A 19,424-nucleotide genomic window follows, 5' to 3' on the forward strand; every position below is an offset into this window, starting at 1 on the left:
ACCTTCTCAGGACAAAATCAAAACCAATAATTACTTACTTACAAAATTTCAAAATATAGTTTTCCTTGCCTTTCCCACCGAATTACTACAAACTGAATCCCCAGTGTCCTCACAGCCTAGGCTCCAGAGTGGCACCAAAATGCCATTGTTATGTTTTATCGCCCTCCAGTGGTCAACATGTGTAAGTGATTGTTTGTGCTGCTGTAAAACAAGCGTCATGTGCAACAGTATATTAAAATAAAATGATAATAACATGACAATTACTCATATATCATATCCAACATGAAAAAAAAACAGTAATTAGACATAATAATATAATAATAATAACCATTACTTCTCATCTGCCTTTAATAAGTTAGGAAATTGTAATTTTTTCAGTGACATTTACTTGTTCTTGAACAGTTTAGATTATTGTATAATTATAGATGTATTATTATTATTAGTAGTAGCAGCAGTAATTTTATTACATGATTTTAATTATAGGAATTATTATGCCACAGAAGAGCACAAACGTATTTTTAATAATAGTCATACATATATTACGTGCACACAAATCTAATACATGGAAGTAATACAAAATATATTTTTTATTTAATATAGCTATTATATTATTTATTCACAAATATTATTAATTTATTTCTAGCAAAAATACGTACATTTCATCAGTAACTTTTTTAAATAAATAAATAACAATTTAAATAAATAAATAAATAAATAAATAAGATTTTGTTGATATATCATATGAAGAAAAATGCCTACATAATATCAGATATAAAGGGTTAGTGACAGAGTTTCATTCATGAATGGATAGTTCATGCCAGAGTAACGTTAATTTAGTCTTTTGTATTTTTGTGGAATGACCCACTTAATCTCCTAAATCTAAATTTCACGTGTGAACTGAAAAACGATAACCGCACGCCTGAACCTCAGAGCCCTTAGTGTTTGCTTAACACAATTACTAATAATTAGCCTGACACAAAAAAACAAACAAACGACGCAGCTTCGTCTCGGAATCCACCACTAGCCCTTTTGTTTACTCTTGTTATAAAGCTGTAATATTTTGTCAATTTCTATTGGCTACGCTTATTCCCCGTGTATTCCTATTGGCTCTTAGATATGTCAAGCGCTTTCTGATTGGACAAAGGAGTCGTCGCTTAGTCTACACTTCAATACCATTGGCTCAATGAGTATATTAGTGGTTCTTTACTTATTAGAGCGAGAGTAAAGTAGGTCATAGAGAATGTATACTGAACTGCCCAGAGCCGTCCATATTCTCCTGACTGTACATGTGCTTTTCTGCCTTCTTCATGTAAGTAAGACATATTTGATTAATAAACACGCTGAACTGTGCTGTTTGTTGTTTATATGTAAACACGACTATACGTCTTGTTAATTAATTCGCTAGTCACCGCAAGATACATTTAAGTTTTTTAAGGTCTAATAAAATTTCATAGAATTTATGATATAATTTTCCTTATTTTTAAAATACAACATTGCTGTCACGGTTCTTGCAATATTAGCACGACAAAAACATCAAATTTGCTTGACCATCGCACTTTGTTAGGTTATATGAGGTCATATGTGTCGGAGAGGTTAATGTGTTTATTCTGAATCATAACGCTGAGTGCAGTGAGTGTTTTATATTTCTGATGAAAATATAATGGTTTAATAAAAACTTTAGCGCACCTTTACAAGTAAACACATTACGATGCACGTGCTTGAGTTTTGCTGCGTGAAGCACAAATGTGACCCTGGACCTCAAAACCAGTCATAAGGGTCAGTTTTTCGAAATTCAGATGTATACATCATCTGAAAGCTGAATAAATAAGCTTTCCATTGATGTGTGGTTTGTTAGGAGAGGATATTTGGCCGAGATACAACTATTTGAATATCTAACCATTGAATCTAAACAATGAGAAAAAATTGCCTTTAAAGCTGTCCTAATGCAGTTCTTTGATGTGCATATTAATAATCAAAAACTAAGATTTGATATATTTACAGAAGGAAGTTTACAAAATATTTTCATGGAACATGATCTTAATATCCTAATGATTTTTGGCATAAAAGAAAAATCAATAATTTTGACCTACACAATGTATTTTTGGCTATTGCTACAAATATACTCCAGCTCCAGGGTCACAAATATGTCCCGGTGCGGTGTGGCAGGACACTGTAAGCTCTCGTGACCTTTCCCTAAAGTAAACACTGAAGCTGTATCTCGTATCCAACATTATGTGGCTACCTAGGGGACATATTATAGCCTTATTGGCGCTTTCAGCATCATTCATCATCAAGAACTGTTTAGCCAATTTTTTACCTGGGCATCACTGACAGGAACAATGCTTTTCAAGGTAGTTTCTACCAGGTAACTAGCATTTATAGGTATTACACTAAGCATTTTTGAGCTTCAGTCAAGTGCAGTTTCTGGGGATTTTGGAATTTTGGAACTGAGTTAGGTCGATTCTTAATGTCCGATGTAAAATATATAAAGCAAACTCAATAGAGAATCATTGAATTAAGAATTCAGTGTGCTGCAGGTGCGTTTTACATTTTTAAGTTTAGCGTTTTTAAGCTTTTCATTTCTTATGTTACAGTTGTGGTGCAAGGTTTTTTTGAAATTGTGATCTGTTTTTCTATTGAATTCTTGTCACACTTGCATTCTTTCTGAGTAGAGGTATACACTTTTTTTTCTTTTTTTTTCTTACCGACCCCCCTTTTAATCTTAGAGACATTTTGTTTATTTCTGTACAGTAAAGAATTTTGAATCCGTGTTAGTACACAATCTTCCCGTTCACCATGTCAACAAAACTTACATTGATAGTGTAATTTTGTGTGCAGTAAAGATGTTTACTTTTACACCTAGGTGTGTTTGTATTGTGTATGACTATTTTATTATGCTTTTATTACTGCTATTGTATAACAAGGAACTAACTGGGGGAAAAAAACAAAAACATAATAAACGTGTTTTCCATAAGTACATGATATATATATTTTGTTATCAAGTTCAGAGCAGACATGAAGATGTATGCTTTCAAGCTCAATTTTGTTGTAAAATTTCCTGAAAAATCTTCTGTGTGAAGCTTGAGCCTGAATGTTAAAATGAGATACTATAACATTACAGATGTACTGTTTTATTCTTTGTTATTAAAACTTCTTAGAAAATAGCATAATTGTTGAAAAGTATGAAATAACACAATTTGTTACTCTACTGTTCAAAAGTTTGGGGTCAGTAAGATTTTTTAATGTTTCTAAAAGAAGTCTGTTGTGATTGTCAAGGCTGCATTTGTTTTATTAAAAAATATAAAAACGGTAATCAGAAATATTCTTTTCAGATGTTTTCTATTTCAGTATATTTTCCAATATTATTTATTCCAAATCTGAATTTTCAGCATCGTTCATAGAAATAATTAAAGTTGCTGATTTGCTGCTCAAGACACATTTATTATGATCAGTGAAAAAAAAAAAAACGTATTTATTTTTTGGAAACCATTATGCAATTTCTTAGAATTCTTTAATGAATAAAATGAAAAGAAAAGTAATTATTTGAAATAGAATATCGTTGTTATATTACATAATAAAATAGTTTTCTGTTTATTTTATTTAATGCATCCTTGCTGAGTTAAATACAGCAGCAACAACAACAACAACAACAACAAAACATTTTGTTTAAATAAATAAAGTGTATGGGAAAACTTCGGTGACTACGAATTTAACGAATTTAAAATATTTTAACATTAATCCTTTAGATCAAAATTGCAATGATTTTACGAATTACAAATGTATTCATTTTAAGATTTGAAGATCATGGGAAACATCAGTTCAGTTATGTCTAATCGTTTGAGGAGTCGTGTACAGTAACAGTACAACAGGAAGTCAAAGCAGGTAATGGCTCTGTGAGAAAGATCTGGGTAAAGATAGAAAGACAGTGAAACGTCTTGCCCCTGATCTTAACTGATAAATCTTATAGCCTCTCGTGCTGTGAGACACCTGATTATTTGCAAGGCAGTGCTGTGACACCTGCTCACTGCATCTGTTGCTTTGGGTGTCGACGTTATGGTTAAGCAGCTTGCAGTGCAGTTTCTGTCCTCCCATGATCCTCTGCTAACTTTACAGCATGTGCACAGAACCCATCTGCTGTCCCTGCAGTCACAGACATACTCATCACCACAGCTGATACTACCAATGACTCCTCATTCAAACAGCACAGCAGTTTGTGGAGCAACGCTGCTTTCCTAATGTTCATATGCTCTTTCTTTTTGTTTTCCCTGCCCCTGCATCTGTCTATGGCCTGTGCTCTCTCAGGTCCAGTGCCTGTTTTGTGTATTTCCGCAGAAGCCAGCGCTGTGAGGAGACAGCTGTTTTCTGAGGTATGTGTTATATTTGGATATTTGGAAGCAGTGTGTGGAATTCATGTCTCCAGCAGATTTATTAAAGGCATACTTAATCCAACAATATAAGTCTGTCATTACTCACCCTCAAGTCACTGAATGATTTTTAATGATGAATTAAATGTCAGTTTGTGTTTCATCATGCATCAAGCTGTAGCATGGCATCATATGAGCTGAAACAGAGCACATTGTGCATATCATAAATTTAAGAAGGATTAAGTATTTATTAAGTGTCAAACTACTTTTATGTGTTGTTGTTTTTTTTTTTTTGTAAAAGGAGATTATTTTATACTGTGACAATAGTTTCAGATATGGACCCTTTAAAGTTTTCCATAATTAAAGAATAATAATAATATTTTGAATAAAAATAATAATCATTCACCTTGAATATATGAAAAATAGAAGCTTGGACATGATTCTAAATTTCATTTTATGTCAGCCCGAACCAGAATATTAACGAAAAACAGAATTCGGTAAAAATACAGCTGAATTTGAGAGAGAGAGAGATAATACACAGTACAGACCAAAAGTTTGGAAATATTACTATTTTTAATGTTTTTGAAAGAAGTTTCTTCTGCTCATCAAGCCTGCATTTATTTGATCAAAAATACAGAAAAAACAGTAATATTGTGAAATATTATTACAACTTAAAATAATCGTTTTCTATTTGAATATACTTAAAAAAAAAAATGTATTCCTGTGATGCAAAGCTGAATTTTCAGCATCATTACTCCAGCCTTCAGTGTCACATGTAACATCCAGTCTATCACATGATCATTTAGAAATCATTCTAATATTCTGATTTATTATGAGTGTTGGAAACAGTTCTGCTGTCTAATATATTTGATGAATAAAAGGTTAAAAAGAACTGCATTTATTCAAAATAAAAATTTCTAATAATATATATTCTAATAATATATTTTCTTTATTATCACTTTTTATCAATTTAACACATCCTTGCTGAATAAAAGTATTGATTTTCTTTAAAAAAAAAAGGAAGAAAAAAATTACTGACCCCAAATTACTGACCAGTAGTGTATATTGTTATTACAAAATATTTATATTTTAAAAACATAGCTTCTTTTTTATTATTTTTTATTTTGACTTTTTATTCATCAAAGTATCCTAAAAAAAGTATCACATGTTCTGAAAAAATATTAAGCAGCAGAACTGTTTCCAACTTTGATAATAAATCATCATATTAGAATGATTTCTAAAGGATCATGATAATGATCCTAAAAATTCAGCTTTGCATCACAGAAATAAATGATAATTTAAAGTATAATAAATTTAAATTGTAATAATATTTCACAATATTACATTTTTTTCTGTATTTTTGATCAAATAAATGCAGGCTTGATGAGCAGAAGAAACTTCTTTCAAAAACATTAAAATAGTAATGTTTCCAAACTTTTGGTCTGTACTGTATATATATATATATATATATATATATATATATATATATATAGATAGATAGATAGATAGATAGATAATATATTATCTATCTTTTTGCATTTTTTAAATAAATTGCTGTTAAATATTTTTCATTTCATGATTTTTAATTAAGTATACATTCTTTTTGATTAATAAAGTTTAACTTTACCGTAAAAATAAAAATCAATCAAATATAAAAAAATGGAATTTGGAAAAAATAAAAATAAAATGGATTTCATTGGGCCCCAAGTTCCTGACAGAAATGTCGTTGAGGTGCATGAAGTGTAAATGTCGAGCATTCTTCAAGGTCAGACTCCAGTGCTTCTTATTATTGTTGTGAAGTATTCAGTTTCCATAATCCATCTGTCACAGACTTGTCACATTATCAGTGTCCTTCTATACTTGTCTGTAAGCTTCACGTTTCACAATGCAAATTACTTGCTTGAATAGAAGCAGGTGTCAGTCTGACCTATAACTGTAAAGAGAACAGATTGTGCCAGAACATAATCGAATGTGGGCTGCACCAGCAGCATGGGGCGATCAGGGTGTTACATAGCAGGTTTAATTGGGTGTCATGGCACCCTGGATCAAGTGTCAGCTGGCGAAAAATAGGTCAAAGATAATGATGAAGTCAAAGGGGAACAGCGAAGAGACACGACCTTAAGACAATGATATGTAATAAAAAAGACTGCATATTTCAAGATGTGTTGTTCCCTGGAAAACACTGTGTTGCGGTGAAAAGCTGAGCAATTTAAGAGGCATCTATGTAATTGAGCTCAACTACAAATGTGATACTTTTCATATGGAGTTTCTTTGTCATTTTTATTAATTAATTAATTAATTCATTTAATGTATAATGTGTTTTGTTGTGTATCATATTTGAGGATATGGAGCTCATGCATAAGGAGAAACACTTCAGTTTAATTCAGAGGCTCAAAATTAGCAAAAATATGCAATTCGGTGCAGTTGCTGGCATTTATATAAAAGTAAGCCAAATAGTAAATTGAAATGAAAGATTCAAGTAAGATGCAATTCAAGTAATGTAAATCAATGAGATCTTTATAACATTATAACAGACTACTCACATAAAGTGCATATGAAGATCAGTTGTTACTCGATGTCTCACAATAATACAGTTTGTCTTAGTAAGATTACAAATTTAAATAAAAGCTATAGTTTTTATTGTGGGAGAAAAGCAAATAATTATAATGCAGTGCAATACAATGATTGAGAGATGAACAAACAAATGTTCCTAAAAAGCCTGATGTATCATATTTAATGAATTTTGCCATGTTTCCATGTGTTTACTTGATAAAAAGTATTTCAGTGCAAAAAGACACCATGGCCTAAAGGTGGACATTTTTAGAATTGTACTAAAAGGCGTTTTACTTGCTAAAAAGTGTAAACTATCAATCAGAGTCAATCAGAGTGTGTGTCTTCTCACTTACATCATCTAAACCCCTCTCTTGTGTCTGGGTTATGAAATGCTTAAGCTCTGTAGAGTGGAGATTATACAGTAGATCCTGCTTAAGCACAACTTTCTTCTCTTGCAGAGGAGGATCTCGTCAGGCAGCTTCAGGAGATGGTGAAGGAAGAACAGCCCTCATCTCTCTCTGTGGTGAGTTTAACCCTTTTTTGTTCCTCATTTGGCAGTCACATTTGTGATCTTCACGATCAAAAGGGACCGGACACCTAAAATTTGACTAAAATCAATGTAACATATTTTTGTTCTATAATATTTTTTTTGTATTTTTATAGTTTTATTTTTAATTTCTTCTCATTGTAAATAAATATATATATATTATAAATATATACAAAAATTCATATCATGATATTATACACTGTCCAGGCGATATTGATATTATATTTCTAAATGAGGAAAAAAAACATCACAGGCAAAATATTTTCACCTTATATAACTAGAAAAAGTAAGGGATTGTACAGTCGTGACCAAAAGTTTTGAGAATTACATAAATATTGGAAATTGGAAAAGTTGCTGCTTAAGTTTTTATAATAGCAATTTGCATATACTCCAGAATGTTATGAAGAGTGATCAGATGAATTGCATAGTCCTTCTTTGCCATGAAAATTAACTTAATCCCAAAAAAACCTTTCCACTGTATTTCATTGCTGTCATTAAAGGACCTGCTGAGATCATTTCAGTAATCGTCTTGTTAACTCAGGTGAGAATGTTGACGAGCACAAGGCTGGAGATCATTATGTCAGGCTGATTGGGTTAGAATGGCAGACTTGACATGTTAAAAGGAGGGTGATGCTTGAAATCATTGTTCTTCCATTGTTAACCATGGTGACCTGCAAAGAAACGCGTACAGCCATCATTGCGTTGCATAAAAATGGCTTCACAGGCAAGGATATTGTGGCTACTAAGATTACACCTAAATCAACAATTTATAGGATCATCAAGAACTTCAAGGAAAGAGGTTCAATTCTTGTAAAGAAGGCTTCAGGGCGTCCAAGAAAAGCGTCCAGCAAGCACCAGGATCGTCTCCTAAAGAGGATTCAGCTGCGGGATCGGAGTGCCACCAGTGCAGAGCTTGCTCAGGAATGGCAGCAGGCAGGTGTGAGCGCATCTGCACGCACAGTGAGGCCAAGACTTTTGGAAGATGGCCTGGTGTCAAGAAGGGCAGCAAAAAAGCCACTTCTCTCCAAAAAAACATCAGGGACAGATTGATCTTCTGCAGAAAGTATAGTGAATGGACTGCTGAGGACTGGGGCAAAGTCATATTCTCCGGTGAAGCCCCTTTCCGATTGTTTGGGGCATCTGGAAAAAGGCTTGTCCGGAGAAGAAAAGGTGAGCGCTACCATCAGTCCTGTGTCATGCTAACAGTAAAGCATCCTGACACCATTCATGTGTGGGGTTGCTTCTCATCCAAGGGAGTGGGCTCACTCACAATTCTGCCCCAAAACACAGCCATGAATAAAGAATGGTACCAAAACACCCTCCAACAGCAACTTCTTCCAACAATCCAACAACAGTTTGGTGAAGAACAATGCATTTTCCAGCACGATGGAGCACCATAAGGCAAAAGTGATAACTAAGTGGCTCGGGGGCCAGAATGTTGAAATTTTGGGTCCATGGCCTGGAAACTCCCCAAATCTTAATCCCATTGAGAACTTGGGGTCAATCCTCAAGAGGCGGGTGGACAAACAAAAACCCACTAATTCTGACAAACTCCAAGAAGTGATTATGAAAGAATGGGTTGCTATCAGTCAGGATTTGGCCCAGAAGTTGATTGAGAGCATGACCAGTCGAATTGCAGAGGTCCTGAAAAAGAAGGGCCAACACTGCAAATACTGACTCTTTGCATAAATGTCATGTAATTGTCGATAAAAGCCTTTGAAACGTATGAAGTGCTTGTAATTATATTTCAGTACATCACAGAAACAACTGAAACAAAGATCTAAAAGCAGTTTAGCAGCAAACTTTTTGAAAACTAATATTTATGTAATTCTCAAAACTTTTGGCCACGACTATACACAGAGCTGAAAAGTATTGTTATAACTTTTTATTCTGCCATAGTTTTTCCACTGTTTGTGTTTGTGTTTGTGAAATTTACTTTTTTTCTTTCTTTTTTTCACCATAACAAAATACAGTAAACTAAGGGGTTAAATGTATGTTTGTGTTTTGCAGATGGTCTAATGGCAAACCAAAGAATGGACATCTCTTCCACGATGAATGAGTTCATGTCTCCCAGTTCCACTGATCTGATCAGCAGCTCCATGTCTGCGCCGGGCATGGACTACACCCGCAAGAGGAAGGGCAGCATCGCTGACTATCAGTAAGAGTCCTAACAGATCTTCTAACGCTGTTCATCTTTCACATTTGTCCGCTCATACTGGACCTCAAGCAGGATTTATGATGACGTCTGCAATTACACTACCTTTCAAAAGTTTGGGGGGTCATTAAGTTTTTTTGTTGTTGTTGTTTATTTAAAGAAACTAATTCTTTTATTTAGCAACGACGCATTAAATAGATTAAATGTAACAGTAAAGACATTTATAGTGTTACACAAGATTTCAATTACAAATGCTTCTTTTAACTTGAAAAAATAAAAATAAAAATATATATATATATAGTATTTTCCGCAAAATTATGAAGCAATGTTTTATCAACATTGATAATAATGAGAAATGTTTCTTTAAAAACCGAATCTTCATATAAGAGTGATTTCTGAAGGATCATGTGACGCTGAAAATTCAGCTTTGCTATCACAGGAATAAATTATGTTTTAAATATATTAGAATAATAATAATAAAACAATTTCACTGTAAACTGTATTTTTGATAAATAAAATGCAGCTTTAGTGAGCAGAAGAGACTTCTTGTAAAAGTGTTAAAAAGTCTTACAGACCCCAAATGTATGAATGTTAGTGTATATTGTACAAAAAATATGTAAACAGACTTGCATCATTTTGCTTGTAGCATGTTTTGTTTAGTTTTTTTTTCCAAATGAGAACATCCGTGTTCTCTTGTATCACTCTGACATCACTCCAAAACAAACACACTTATTACAGAATGCTTTGGATGGGGAAGAAACAGTTCCACTCACATTTCCTGTTTATCTGTCACAGAAGTTTATTGCTGATCAGCTATAAACCATAGACATTTACAATGTTATCATGAGTTTGCATATTTTGTAGTTTCAAAAAGTCAGTCAACCCAACAATTTAAATCCGGGTGTCATTTACTCACCTTCATGAAGCCTGTATGACTTTTTTGTTTCTTCTGTAGAACATAAAAGAAGACATTTTGAAGAATGCTAGTAACCAGTTTCGGTTCCCATTGACTTCCATTAAAATCACTAAAAATGCAATTGAATCAATGGAAACCTATACTGTTTAGTTACCCACATTTTTCAAAATATCTTCTTTTATGTACCACAGAAGAAAAAACTTGAAGGTGAGTAAATGATGACATAATTAATGTTTGGGTGGACTGTCTCTTTAATATGAGATGACCTGAAATTGAATTTGTCAATATGTTTTCACAGAATTGATGGATTTTCTTTTGAGTAAGTATCCAAACATTTCAATTACTTTCACATTACAATACTCCAGTATTCCAAAACTAATATTCCATTTCTTTTATAAAAAAATATATAACCATGGCATACCATGGTGCATGAAGATGAAACATCACTAAACTGTACTGTCACAACTGTACCTAATTATAAGTGAATCTTTGTTTGAGGACAAGCACATTATTCATCTGATTAAAAAATACAAATAAAAGAAATCTATGAACTTACCCCTTGTTTTTGAGAAAAATACCAATTTTATCCTCTTAGATCTGAGGCTTCATGGATGAGATTCCTCATCCAAAGCTCACAGCTCACACAGTCCACTGAGAGTGAATGGTCAGTGAGTATGGAGTATAGATGAAGTCTTGCAAAATTGTCAGACTGTCCAGTCTGTTCTTGTTTTAACACAAATGTAATCTAGCACCTTTGTTATCTGAATATGAAATTCTCACTCCATGCAAACAGGAGTGCAAGGGCAAATATTGTTTACAAATATTTGCAGGATATACTTTGGTGAATCAGGTGCTAAAAATATGCAAACAGCTTGTGCAAATAATCAATATCTGCACAATTTAGTTATGGTTCAGTCTGGGTGAATTCACCCCTTTTAGAAGTTTATAACTCGTTTGTGGATAATAGCAGGTATTGTGTTATATGAAGCTTTTTTGTTTTGTGGTTTATTTTTAACAATAACTTATGTAAAGTAATGCAGGGTTTCCCATACAAGGGTTTGTAAACGATTGGCATGATCATACAAGAATAAGTCATAGGGGTTCAGGATAACTTAAAACTAAAGTCTGCTCTAATAGAAAACACATAACAGTTATTTAACCAACAGGGAGGAAAAAATTTGTGGTAGATGTTATCAGTGTCAAGCCCTCAGCTAAACAACATCCACAGTTTCTTTTATTCTGGTCAGTTATGAAACAAGCCATTATGAAAGAGGCAAGCCGGAGCTGATGGTGCGTTAAATGGGAGTTACATCATATCAAGTCATAGTACACTGCTAACTGGTAGCATATTATGAGATCCTAATCCTGTAATGACATTTAATGAGGATAAATGAATCAGATGTGCTCTTAACCGAAACATTTAATGGACTATAATTAAAATTAAGGAAGATATTTTTAAAGAGTATTAATCGTCTGGTTTTGAGAAATAATTTTTCCTTTTATTTGCAAATCACCTTAATAAAAAACAGTATATTTAAAATACATTTATTTCATATTTTCAAGTTCTAGTTCAAATCTATTAACATATTTACTGACGTATCGCTTGAGACTTACTTACGTAGAATTATAATTCAACTTTCTTTGGAGTACTACTTGTGCACAATGCACATTTCTTTATTATCAAGCCCCTAATGTGTTTTAATGTCACTATTGATGAGGAGTGTATGATCGGAATATTTTCGGTCTTTAAATGCAAGATATTTAAAGTGCACCTAAAGTACAAAACTGGTTGTTGCAATTTAGCAGACTATTCCAGATTAGTATACTAAAAGAACAATTGCAGGGTATTTTTATTAAGTACATAAATATGTAAATGCATTTGTAGTATACTTATCATGAAATAAATTTATTTCAAATACATTTTAGTCTATTTAATATTCACTTGTGCAGGGTATTGTCCCATTCAAATGACTTTATATAGGTTGATTCATGAACTATTTAAGCTAATGTATTGTTACTGTTGATTTCTAAGGGACAGTATGGACATAGACACGGACAAACAACTTGGAAGGTAAATTATTTTACCTATCATAACAATACAGCATAAATGACTATTGAAAATGCTTCTCTTTCAGACTTTCCGTACTATAAGTCGCACTTTTTTCATAGTTTGGCTGCCCACTGCTCCGGGTGTGTGTTCACAGTGTGTGTGTGTGTTCACTGCTCTGTGTGTGTGCACTTCGGATGGGTTAAATGCAGAGCACAAATTCTGAGTATGGGTCACCATACTTGGCTGAATGTCACGTCACTTTTATAGTCAGTTGCGACTTATTTATCAGAATTAATTTGACATGAACCAAGAGAATTGAACCAAGAGAAAACATTACCATCTACAGCCGCAAGGGGGCGCTCTATGCTGCTCATGTAGCCTACCCTGAAAATTCATTGATTCAGGGATTCAGTGAAGTGGAATAAGATCACGGGAGCTTGGTGAACATGCTTAACGTTAACGGTAACTGTTGGACTCGCTGGCTTGTTATGTTAATTTTAGCCTATTCAGCCTCCCCGGGTATGTTATTTATGCTGTTGTGTAGCTAACTGTTAATGTGTTATGTTAACATACCTGGCACCTATTCAGCCTGTTGTTCTGTGTACTATTGTGTACCGTTAGCTGAATAACTTGCCTTTCCAGATTACCAATATCTGTTCTTGGTCTTGGATTTTGTTGAATAAATTAATATTTCAGTCAACAGTTTTCAGTTGTTTTCAGTGTAGACTACAGGAGCACTGAGCAGCATAGAGCGCCCTCTCGCGGCTGGAGACGGTAATGTTTTCTCTTGGGTTTTGGTTCTAAATAAATACGACTTAATAGTCCACTGCAACTAATATATGTTTTTTTCCTCGTCATGACGTATTTTTGGACTTATGCGACTTATACTTAGGTGTGACTTATAGTCTGAAAAATATGGTATTTAAAAATCCAGTTTGTAGTTTATGTACTTTGTAGTTTGTGGCATTTTGCTTTAAGGAGAAATTTAAACATTTCCTGTTCATTTTGACATTTCTTGGTTTAAAGTTTTTCAAAATCTTTAAACCTTGTTCATTTTAGATTTTAAATCCCACATTTTCAGAGATTAATAATATGATTATTCCTCCTGTAACTGGATCTGTTTATGTAGGTTCTGGTGTTTAAACTTAGCCTACATGATTTATTATTTCTCAGATGTTCATGTTTCTATATTTTCTCTCAACAGGGTCAATCAGCAGATTAAGAATTCAAGGTGGTGTGATACAGAGCATTTCTTTTATTTTTATTCATTTTTTTTAATTAGTGATAGATCATATTCTGCTGTAGAACCGATTCCTTTTCTTCCAATTGTAACATTGTTTTGGACTCTTGGTTTTCAACAGGGAGGCTCACAGTCAGATAGAGAAGAGACGCAGAGACAAGTTGAACGGCTTTATTGATGAGTTGGCTTCATTATTGCCTACCTGCAATGCCATGTCACGCAAGCTGGAAAAACACACTGTGCTGCGCATGGCGGTTCAGCACATGAAAACACTTCGAGGTGACATTCAGCTGGCTTTTTATATGTAATCTTTATACTTCATTTTGTATTTCAAGTGATTTTATAGCTGAGTACTATTATACATAAAAATTTACTAAAATATGACATCTACATTGCATTTATAATTTATTCACAAACATTGTACTTCCAATATTGGTTTTCTAAACAGACTAATTGATCAATTTGTGCTTTCCCTTTGAAAAGCTTAAATAAGCATATGCATTGAATTAATATTTGGAATAGATCATTATATTTATGTAAATGTATTTATGTGTTATTCTTAATGAATATATTGGTTTTACTGAGGTACTGTAGTCCACTGAATATGTAGTTCCATTGTGCAAAATTACATAAAACAAATATCAGTTAAATAAACATAATATAATTTACAAAAACAATCAGTATTTGTTGGTCAATCTTTTAAGGGGCCATGGTGATGGTAAAAAAGTTTTGCATTTCCCTTCCATTTAAAAAAAAAAACTTGTTATGGAAATCATATGAATAGAGTGGTAATATTAACTATATTCCAATGCTTTTGTAAGCGAGTTCCCTCGTGAACGCAAAAGATTACCAAGATAAAGCAACGTTTCTTGGTGGAAAGCAAACATTTTGTGAATTAATGCAAAAGCATATAATATAGTTTTTCCTCCCATCATTTTTTTTTTCTGTCACCTTAATTCATATACCTCAAATTATGGTTTTATTAGCTGGTGTACAAATACTCAAAACAAAAATACTTGTACATATGCTTATTTTTTATTTGATATGTATATGTTTATATTATATTATACTGTCTTTTTAGGTGCTGCAAACCCTTACACTGAAGCTAACTACAAGCCAGCCTTTTTATCAGACGATGAGCTGAAGCACTTAATATTAAGGGTAGGTGAGCTTAAGAAATGTCCTTTTGTGCTATGCTGAGTTACAAACCCTGGCCGTGACTCACTGGTGATTCACTCTGCATCTCAGGCTGCTGACGGATTTCTGTTCGTTGTGGGCTGTGATCGGGGAAAGATCCTTTTTGTGTCGGAGTCTGTCTACAAAATTTTAAATTACAGTCAGGTAAGGCCTTCTAAAGCTACTATGATTCACCACTCTGCCTATACGGATCATCAGACTGTGAAGTGACTCACTATATTGACTGCTTTCTCTCCATCTTACAGAATGACCTGATTGGTCAGAGTTTGTTTGATTATTTGCATCCTAAAGACATTGCAAAAGTCAAAGAGCAGCTCTCGTCATCTGACACAGCCCCACGCGAAAGACTCATCGATGCTAAAAGTAAGTTAGCACCTGCTTAAAAAAACACCATTATGCAGACAAACATTAAAGGAACACCTACTTTTTTGAAAAAAAAAACCTCATTTTCCAACTCCCTTAGAGTTAAAAAGTTGAGTTTTACCATTTTCAAATCCATTCAGCCTACCTCCAGGTCTGGTGGTAGCACTTTTAGCTTAACTTAGCATAGATCATTGAATCTGATTAGACCGTTAACATCTAATGGCTAGGAACTATACTCTCATTCCGGCGTAATAATCAAGGAACATTGCTGCCGTATCCAGGATATTTAGTATTGTCTTTTTTTGGCATTATACCAATTTCCAACTTTGTAAATGGTTAAATACTGGCCATCATAAAGTAAAGATGATGTCTACCAGACTTACAAGTCATTCCAAACACAAAAAACACACAGAAACATGCACCATGTTGCATGACAAATAAAAACAGCTTCGGCTCTAAAATCAGCTCAAAATATCAAACATGTTTGATATCCTCTGACTGGAGAGAATCAGTCTGTGCCCATCATACACATACTACAAAATTTTATGTGAAATCTTTTGACTCCGATTGACTAAAATCTGCAGATTGACTCTGACTTTCAGCAGTTAACATCGACTACTCCAGACTGCACATTGGGACAAAAATCTTGGGGCAAAAAGTAGTGTATACCAGCCTTTAATCACATACATTGCATTGTTTTTTGAGCTTATCTGACTTATCTGACATTTCTCAGCTGGGCTGCCAGTCAGGACAGACATCGCCCCTAGTCCTTCCAGACTGTGCTCGGGAGCCCGCCGCTCCTTCTTCTGCAGAATGAAGTGCAACAGGCCCCTTGTCAAAATGGAGGACAACGATTTTCCCTCAACTTGCTCCAAAAAGAAAGGTAAATCAGCCACTTTGTGTATTGTAAAAAAAAAAAAAAAAAAAAAATATATATATATATATATAAAGTTTTATCGCCATAACTATTGCTCTCTATTACTCTCTGCAGCCGATCGCAAGAGCTTCTGCACCATCCACAGCACTGGCTATCTGAAGAGCTGGCCGCCCACAAAGATGGGCAATGAGGACAATGAGCCTGATAATGAAGGCTGTAATCTCAGCTGCTTAGTGGCCATTGGCCGATTACATCCTCATATTGTTCCACAACCCATGAACGGACAAATCCGGGTGAAGCCCACAGAGTATGTCTCGCGCCATGCCATTGATGGGAAGTTTGTCTTTGTGGACCAAAGGTAAGTAGTAAACACTGGGTGCCCTGAAATGCAGTTGCAGTTTGAAGGTGAAGAACATTAACAATTTATTGAGCAAAATCCAGGCAATGTCAGTGAAAATCAACACAACAAAGTACAGTATTTTGCCTGAAAAAATTCAAGTTTGGTCAGATTCATAATTTAACAAGCAAAACGAAAGATCCACGATGGATGAGACACTCATTCTGAGAGTGTTTACTCACCACAGATTAAAATTATAACATTTTCCAGTAAGAGGTGGTTTGGAAAGCAGTTATTTTACGGTTGGTTAATTTTGCTAGCTGGCAAGAACGTTAACGGAAAATGTGACCACACCTTAACTTGCTTAAACAACGCCAGTGCACTATAACATACGACGTGCTTGTATAGTATGATATAATTTTCCAGACTCAGAATTACATAATTGTAATTGTAAGCAAACTTGTTGAGTAAAATTGATAATTGGTTGGGATATGGTTGTCTTTTCTACTGATCTGGGATCAAATGCTTGGTATCCATGCTGGACTCATGACCAATCTTCATGTTAGCATGACAGCTTATTTAGTTTCGTGAGCACAATGCAGATCAATATCCAAATATAGCCGTGGATAAATGGTTCAGATTGACATAAAGTCACGGCCTGGCTAGAAGTGAAAAATCGCTTGGGTATGAACCATAGACTGTAAAAAACATGGACATAGTGTCCATGACATCACCCATATGTTTCTGAAGAGCGTTTTCGAAGCCAAAAAATGGGTGGAGGCAGCCATCGCCATCTTGGCAATGTGTCACCACGCGTCACTCCTGGATAATCGAAAATGGGCAAAAAAGTGGGAGCTGGGAACTTTGTGGCCAGCCTCTAGTGGCCAGTTGACGAATTACAGTTTAAGTCACTTCCGTGTAGGCTTCATGAGAGAGAGCGAGAGGTTGCCAATTGGTATGAGCACAAAAGACATGTTGCAAAATGTTGGCAATAAGCACACAGGATATTCGTCCCGGTTTATACAAGGCTTAAGGTTAAAAATATATATATATTATTTTCCACAAACTTTTGTTTCTTCTCTGTGACCTGCCTTTCTGAAAACCATCACTTTTTATAAAGCTCATCGCTCTGAAAAGCGCTGTGTGCTCTGATTGGCCACCTGTCCAGTGCGCTGTGATTGGCCGAATACCTCAAGCATGTAAAGGAAATGTTATGCCCCTTTCCATATTTGGAAACACACAGCCTTTCCCCAACACTGCGGCGGTGGCAACAATACTACAACGAGAATAAAAGTATGCCTTCTTTGCAAATACATTTAGGTGGCGTTATACAAATCCCAACACAGTGTCGTAGATATGAGGGGCAGTGTTTAAATTAGGCATTTAAGCGAGGCATGGATGAGTCTTAACTTCTAAAAAGTATATCTCTTTGGGTTTGTGGCTTTAGTCTTTGCAACTTTACGGATGTTATACATGCACAAACAGCTTGTAACACTCAAAGACAAAGAAAATCTTGAAATTGCATTGTATGACCTGTTTAAACACACTGTTTTTGCTTATCCGAAAAGAAAATGTAGGACAGTGACTTGCTATCCATCGGTTGAGAAATGTTGCACTCAAAAGTAGAAGCAGATCTTAAAGGGTTAGTTCACCCAGAAATAAAAATTATGTCATTAATAACTCACCCTCATGTCGTTCCAAACCCATGAGACCTCCGTTCATCTTTGAAACACAGTTTAAGATATTTTAGATTTAGTCTGGAGCTCCCTCACGAGATGAGGGTGAGTTATTACTGATATAATTTTGATTTTTGGGTGAACTAACCCTTTAATGTGATCTTGCAGTAGTTTTTTTTTTTTTTTTTTTTTTAGGGCCACAGCCATTCTTGCTTATCTACCTCAAGAGCTGCTGGGCACGTCATTCTATGAGTATTTCCATCAGGATGACATCGGACATCTTGCTGAATGCCACAGACAAGGTACTTTAGAGAAATGCTCTCCATAAAGTGTAGCATGCATGGCCAGATTTCTGTGGCTGACCTCACAATCTGTATTTCTCTGTTTGTAGTGCTGCAGATGAGAGAGAAGATCAACACTAACTGTTACAAGTTCAAGATTAAAGATGGCTCTGTTATAACTTTAAGAAGTCGCTGGTTCAGTTTCATGAACCCTTGGACCAAAGAAGTAGAATACATTGTTTCAACTAATACAGTTGTCTCGTAAGTGCACAAAATCTCTAGTGATACAGTGCGTTGTTGGTTTGGTTTAGTAACTTGAATGGCTGTGTTATCAGAGGCAGTTCTCTTGATGGAGCAGAGCCTGGTTATCCTCAGCTCACTGCCTCCCCTCAAAGCATGGACAGTGTCCTTACAGCTGGTGACGGTAGGCAGATCTCATTTACTCTTCACATCCTAAAACAACAGATAAACTAGTAACTGTTAAAGCATATCCTTACCAGACACAAGAAGTTACCTGTGACAAGTCAATTTACAGTTCAACATCACAGCCAATCAGAAGACCTATTTAATTGTAGAATTTTGGGATTTTGAACCAATAGGATTTCACTGTTTGGGTTTACCCAGATAATACAGGAAAAAACAATAAAAAGAATGACATTTCTTCCCTAAAAGCCCACTTTTTTTTTGGCATTATTAAAAATTATATTAAGCATAAAGAAATTGCCTAAACGGGGTGTCATTATGTTTATGACATTTAACCCTCTGGAGTCTAAGGGTATTTTTGAGGCCTGGAGAAGTTTTGTCATGCCCTGACATTTGTGCTTTTTTCAGTTTCTTATAAATATCTAAATGGGTAAAGTCTAATCTC

General features: G+C 34.6%; 1 protein-coding gene across 2 annotated transcripts in view; it reads left to right on the forward strand.

Annotated features, from left to right (window-relative positions):
- The first annotated feature begins 1,160 nt into the window (after positions 1–1,160).
- bmal1b (basic helix-loop-helix ARNT like 1b) overlaps positions 1,161–19,424 on the forward strand; it is a 30,139-nt gene continuing 11,875 nt past the window's right edge. The window contains exons 1-17 of one of the 2 annotated variants that reach the window (XM_059538030.1): positions 1,161–1,309; positions 4,303–4,367; positions 7,376–7,440; positions 9,475–9,622; positions 10,834–10,854; positions 11,131–11,199; positions 12,568–12,606; positions 13,790–13,816; positions 13,947–14,104; positions 14,907–14,986; positions 15,074–15,166; positions 15,268–15,385; positions 16,119–16,268; positions 16,377–16,620; positions 18,471–18,577; positions 18,667–18,817; positions 18,892–18,980. In XM_059538030.1, coding sequence (XP_059394013.1) covers positions 9,483–9,622; positions 10,834–10,854; positions 11,131–11,199; positions 12,568–12,606; positions 13,790–13,816; positions 13,947–14,104; positions 14,907–14,986; positions 15,074–15,166; positions 15,268–15,385; positions 16,119–16,268; positions 16,377–16,620; positions 18,471–18,577; positions 18,667–18,817; positions 18,892–18,980 — 1,486 coding nt within the window. In that variant the 5' untranslated portion in view covers positions 1,161–1,309; positions 4,303–4,367; positions 7,376–7,440; positions 9,475–9,482. The remainder of the gene's footprint in view (positions 1,310–4,302; positions 4,368–7,375; positions 7,441–9,474; positions 9,623–10,833; positions 10,855–11,130; positions 11,200–12,567; positions 12,607–13,789; positions 13,817–13,946; positions 14,105–14,906; positions 14,987–15,073; positions 15,167–15,267; positions 15,386–16,118; positions 16,269–16,376; positions 16,621–18,470; positions 18,578–18,666; positions 18,818–18,891; positions 18,981–19,424) is intronic. The other variant, XM_059538041.1, reaches the window with a different exon arrangement.

This window comes from Carassius carassius, chromosome 3 (assembly GCF_963082965.1).
Source record: "Carassius carassius chromosome 3, fCarCar2.1, whole genome shotgun sequence".
NCBI lineage: Eukaryota > Metazoa > Chordata > Actinopteri > Cypriniformes > Cyprinidae > Carassius > Carassius carassius.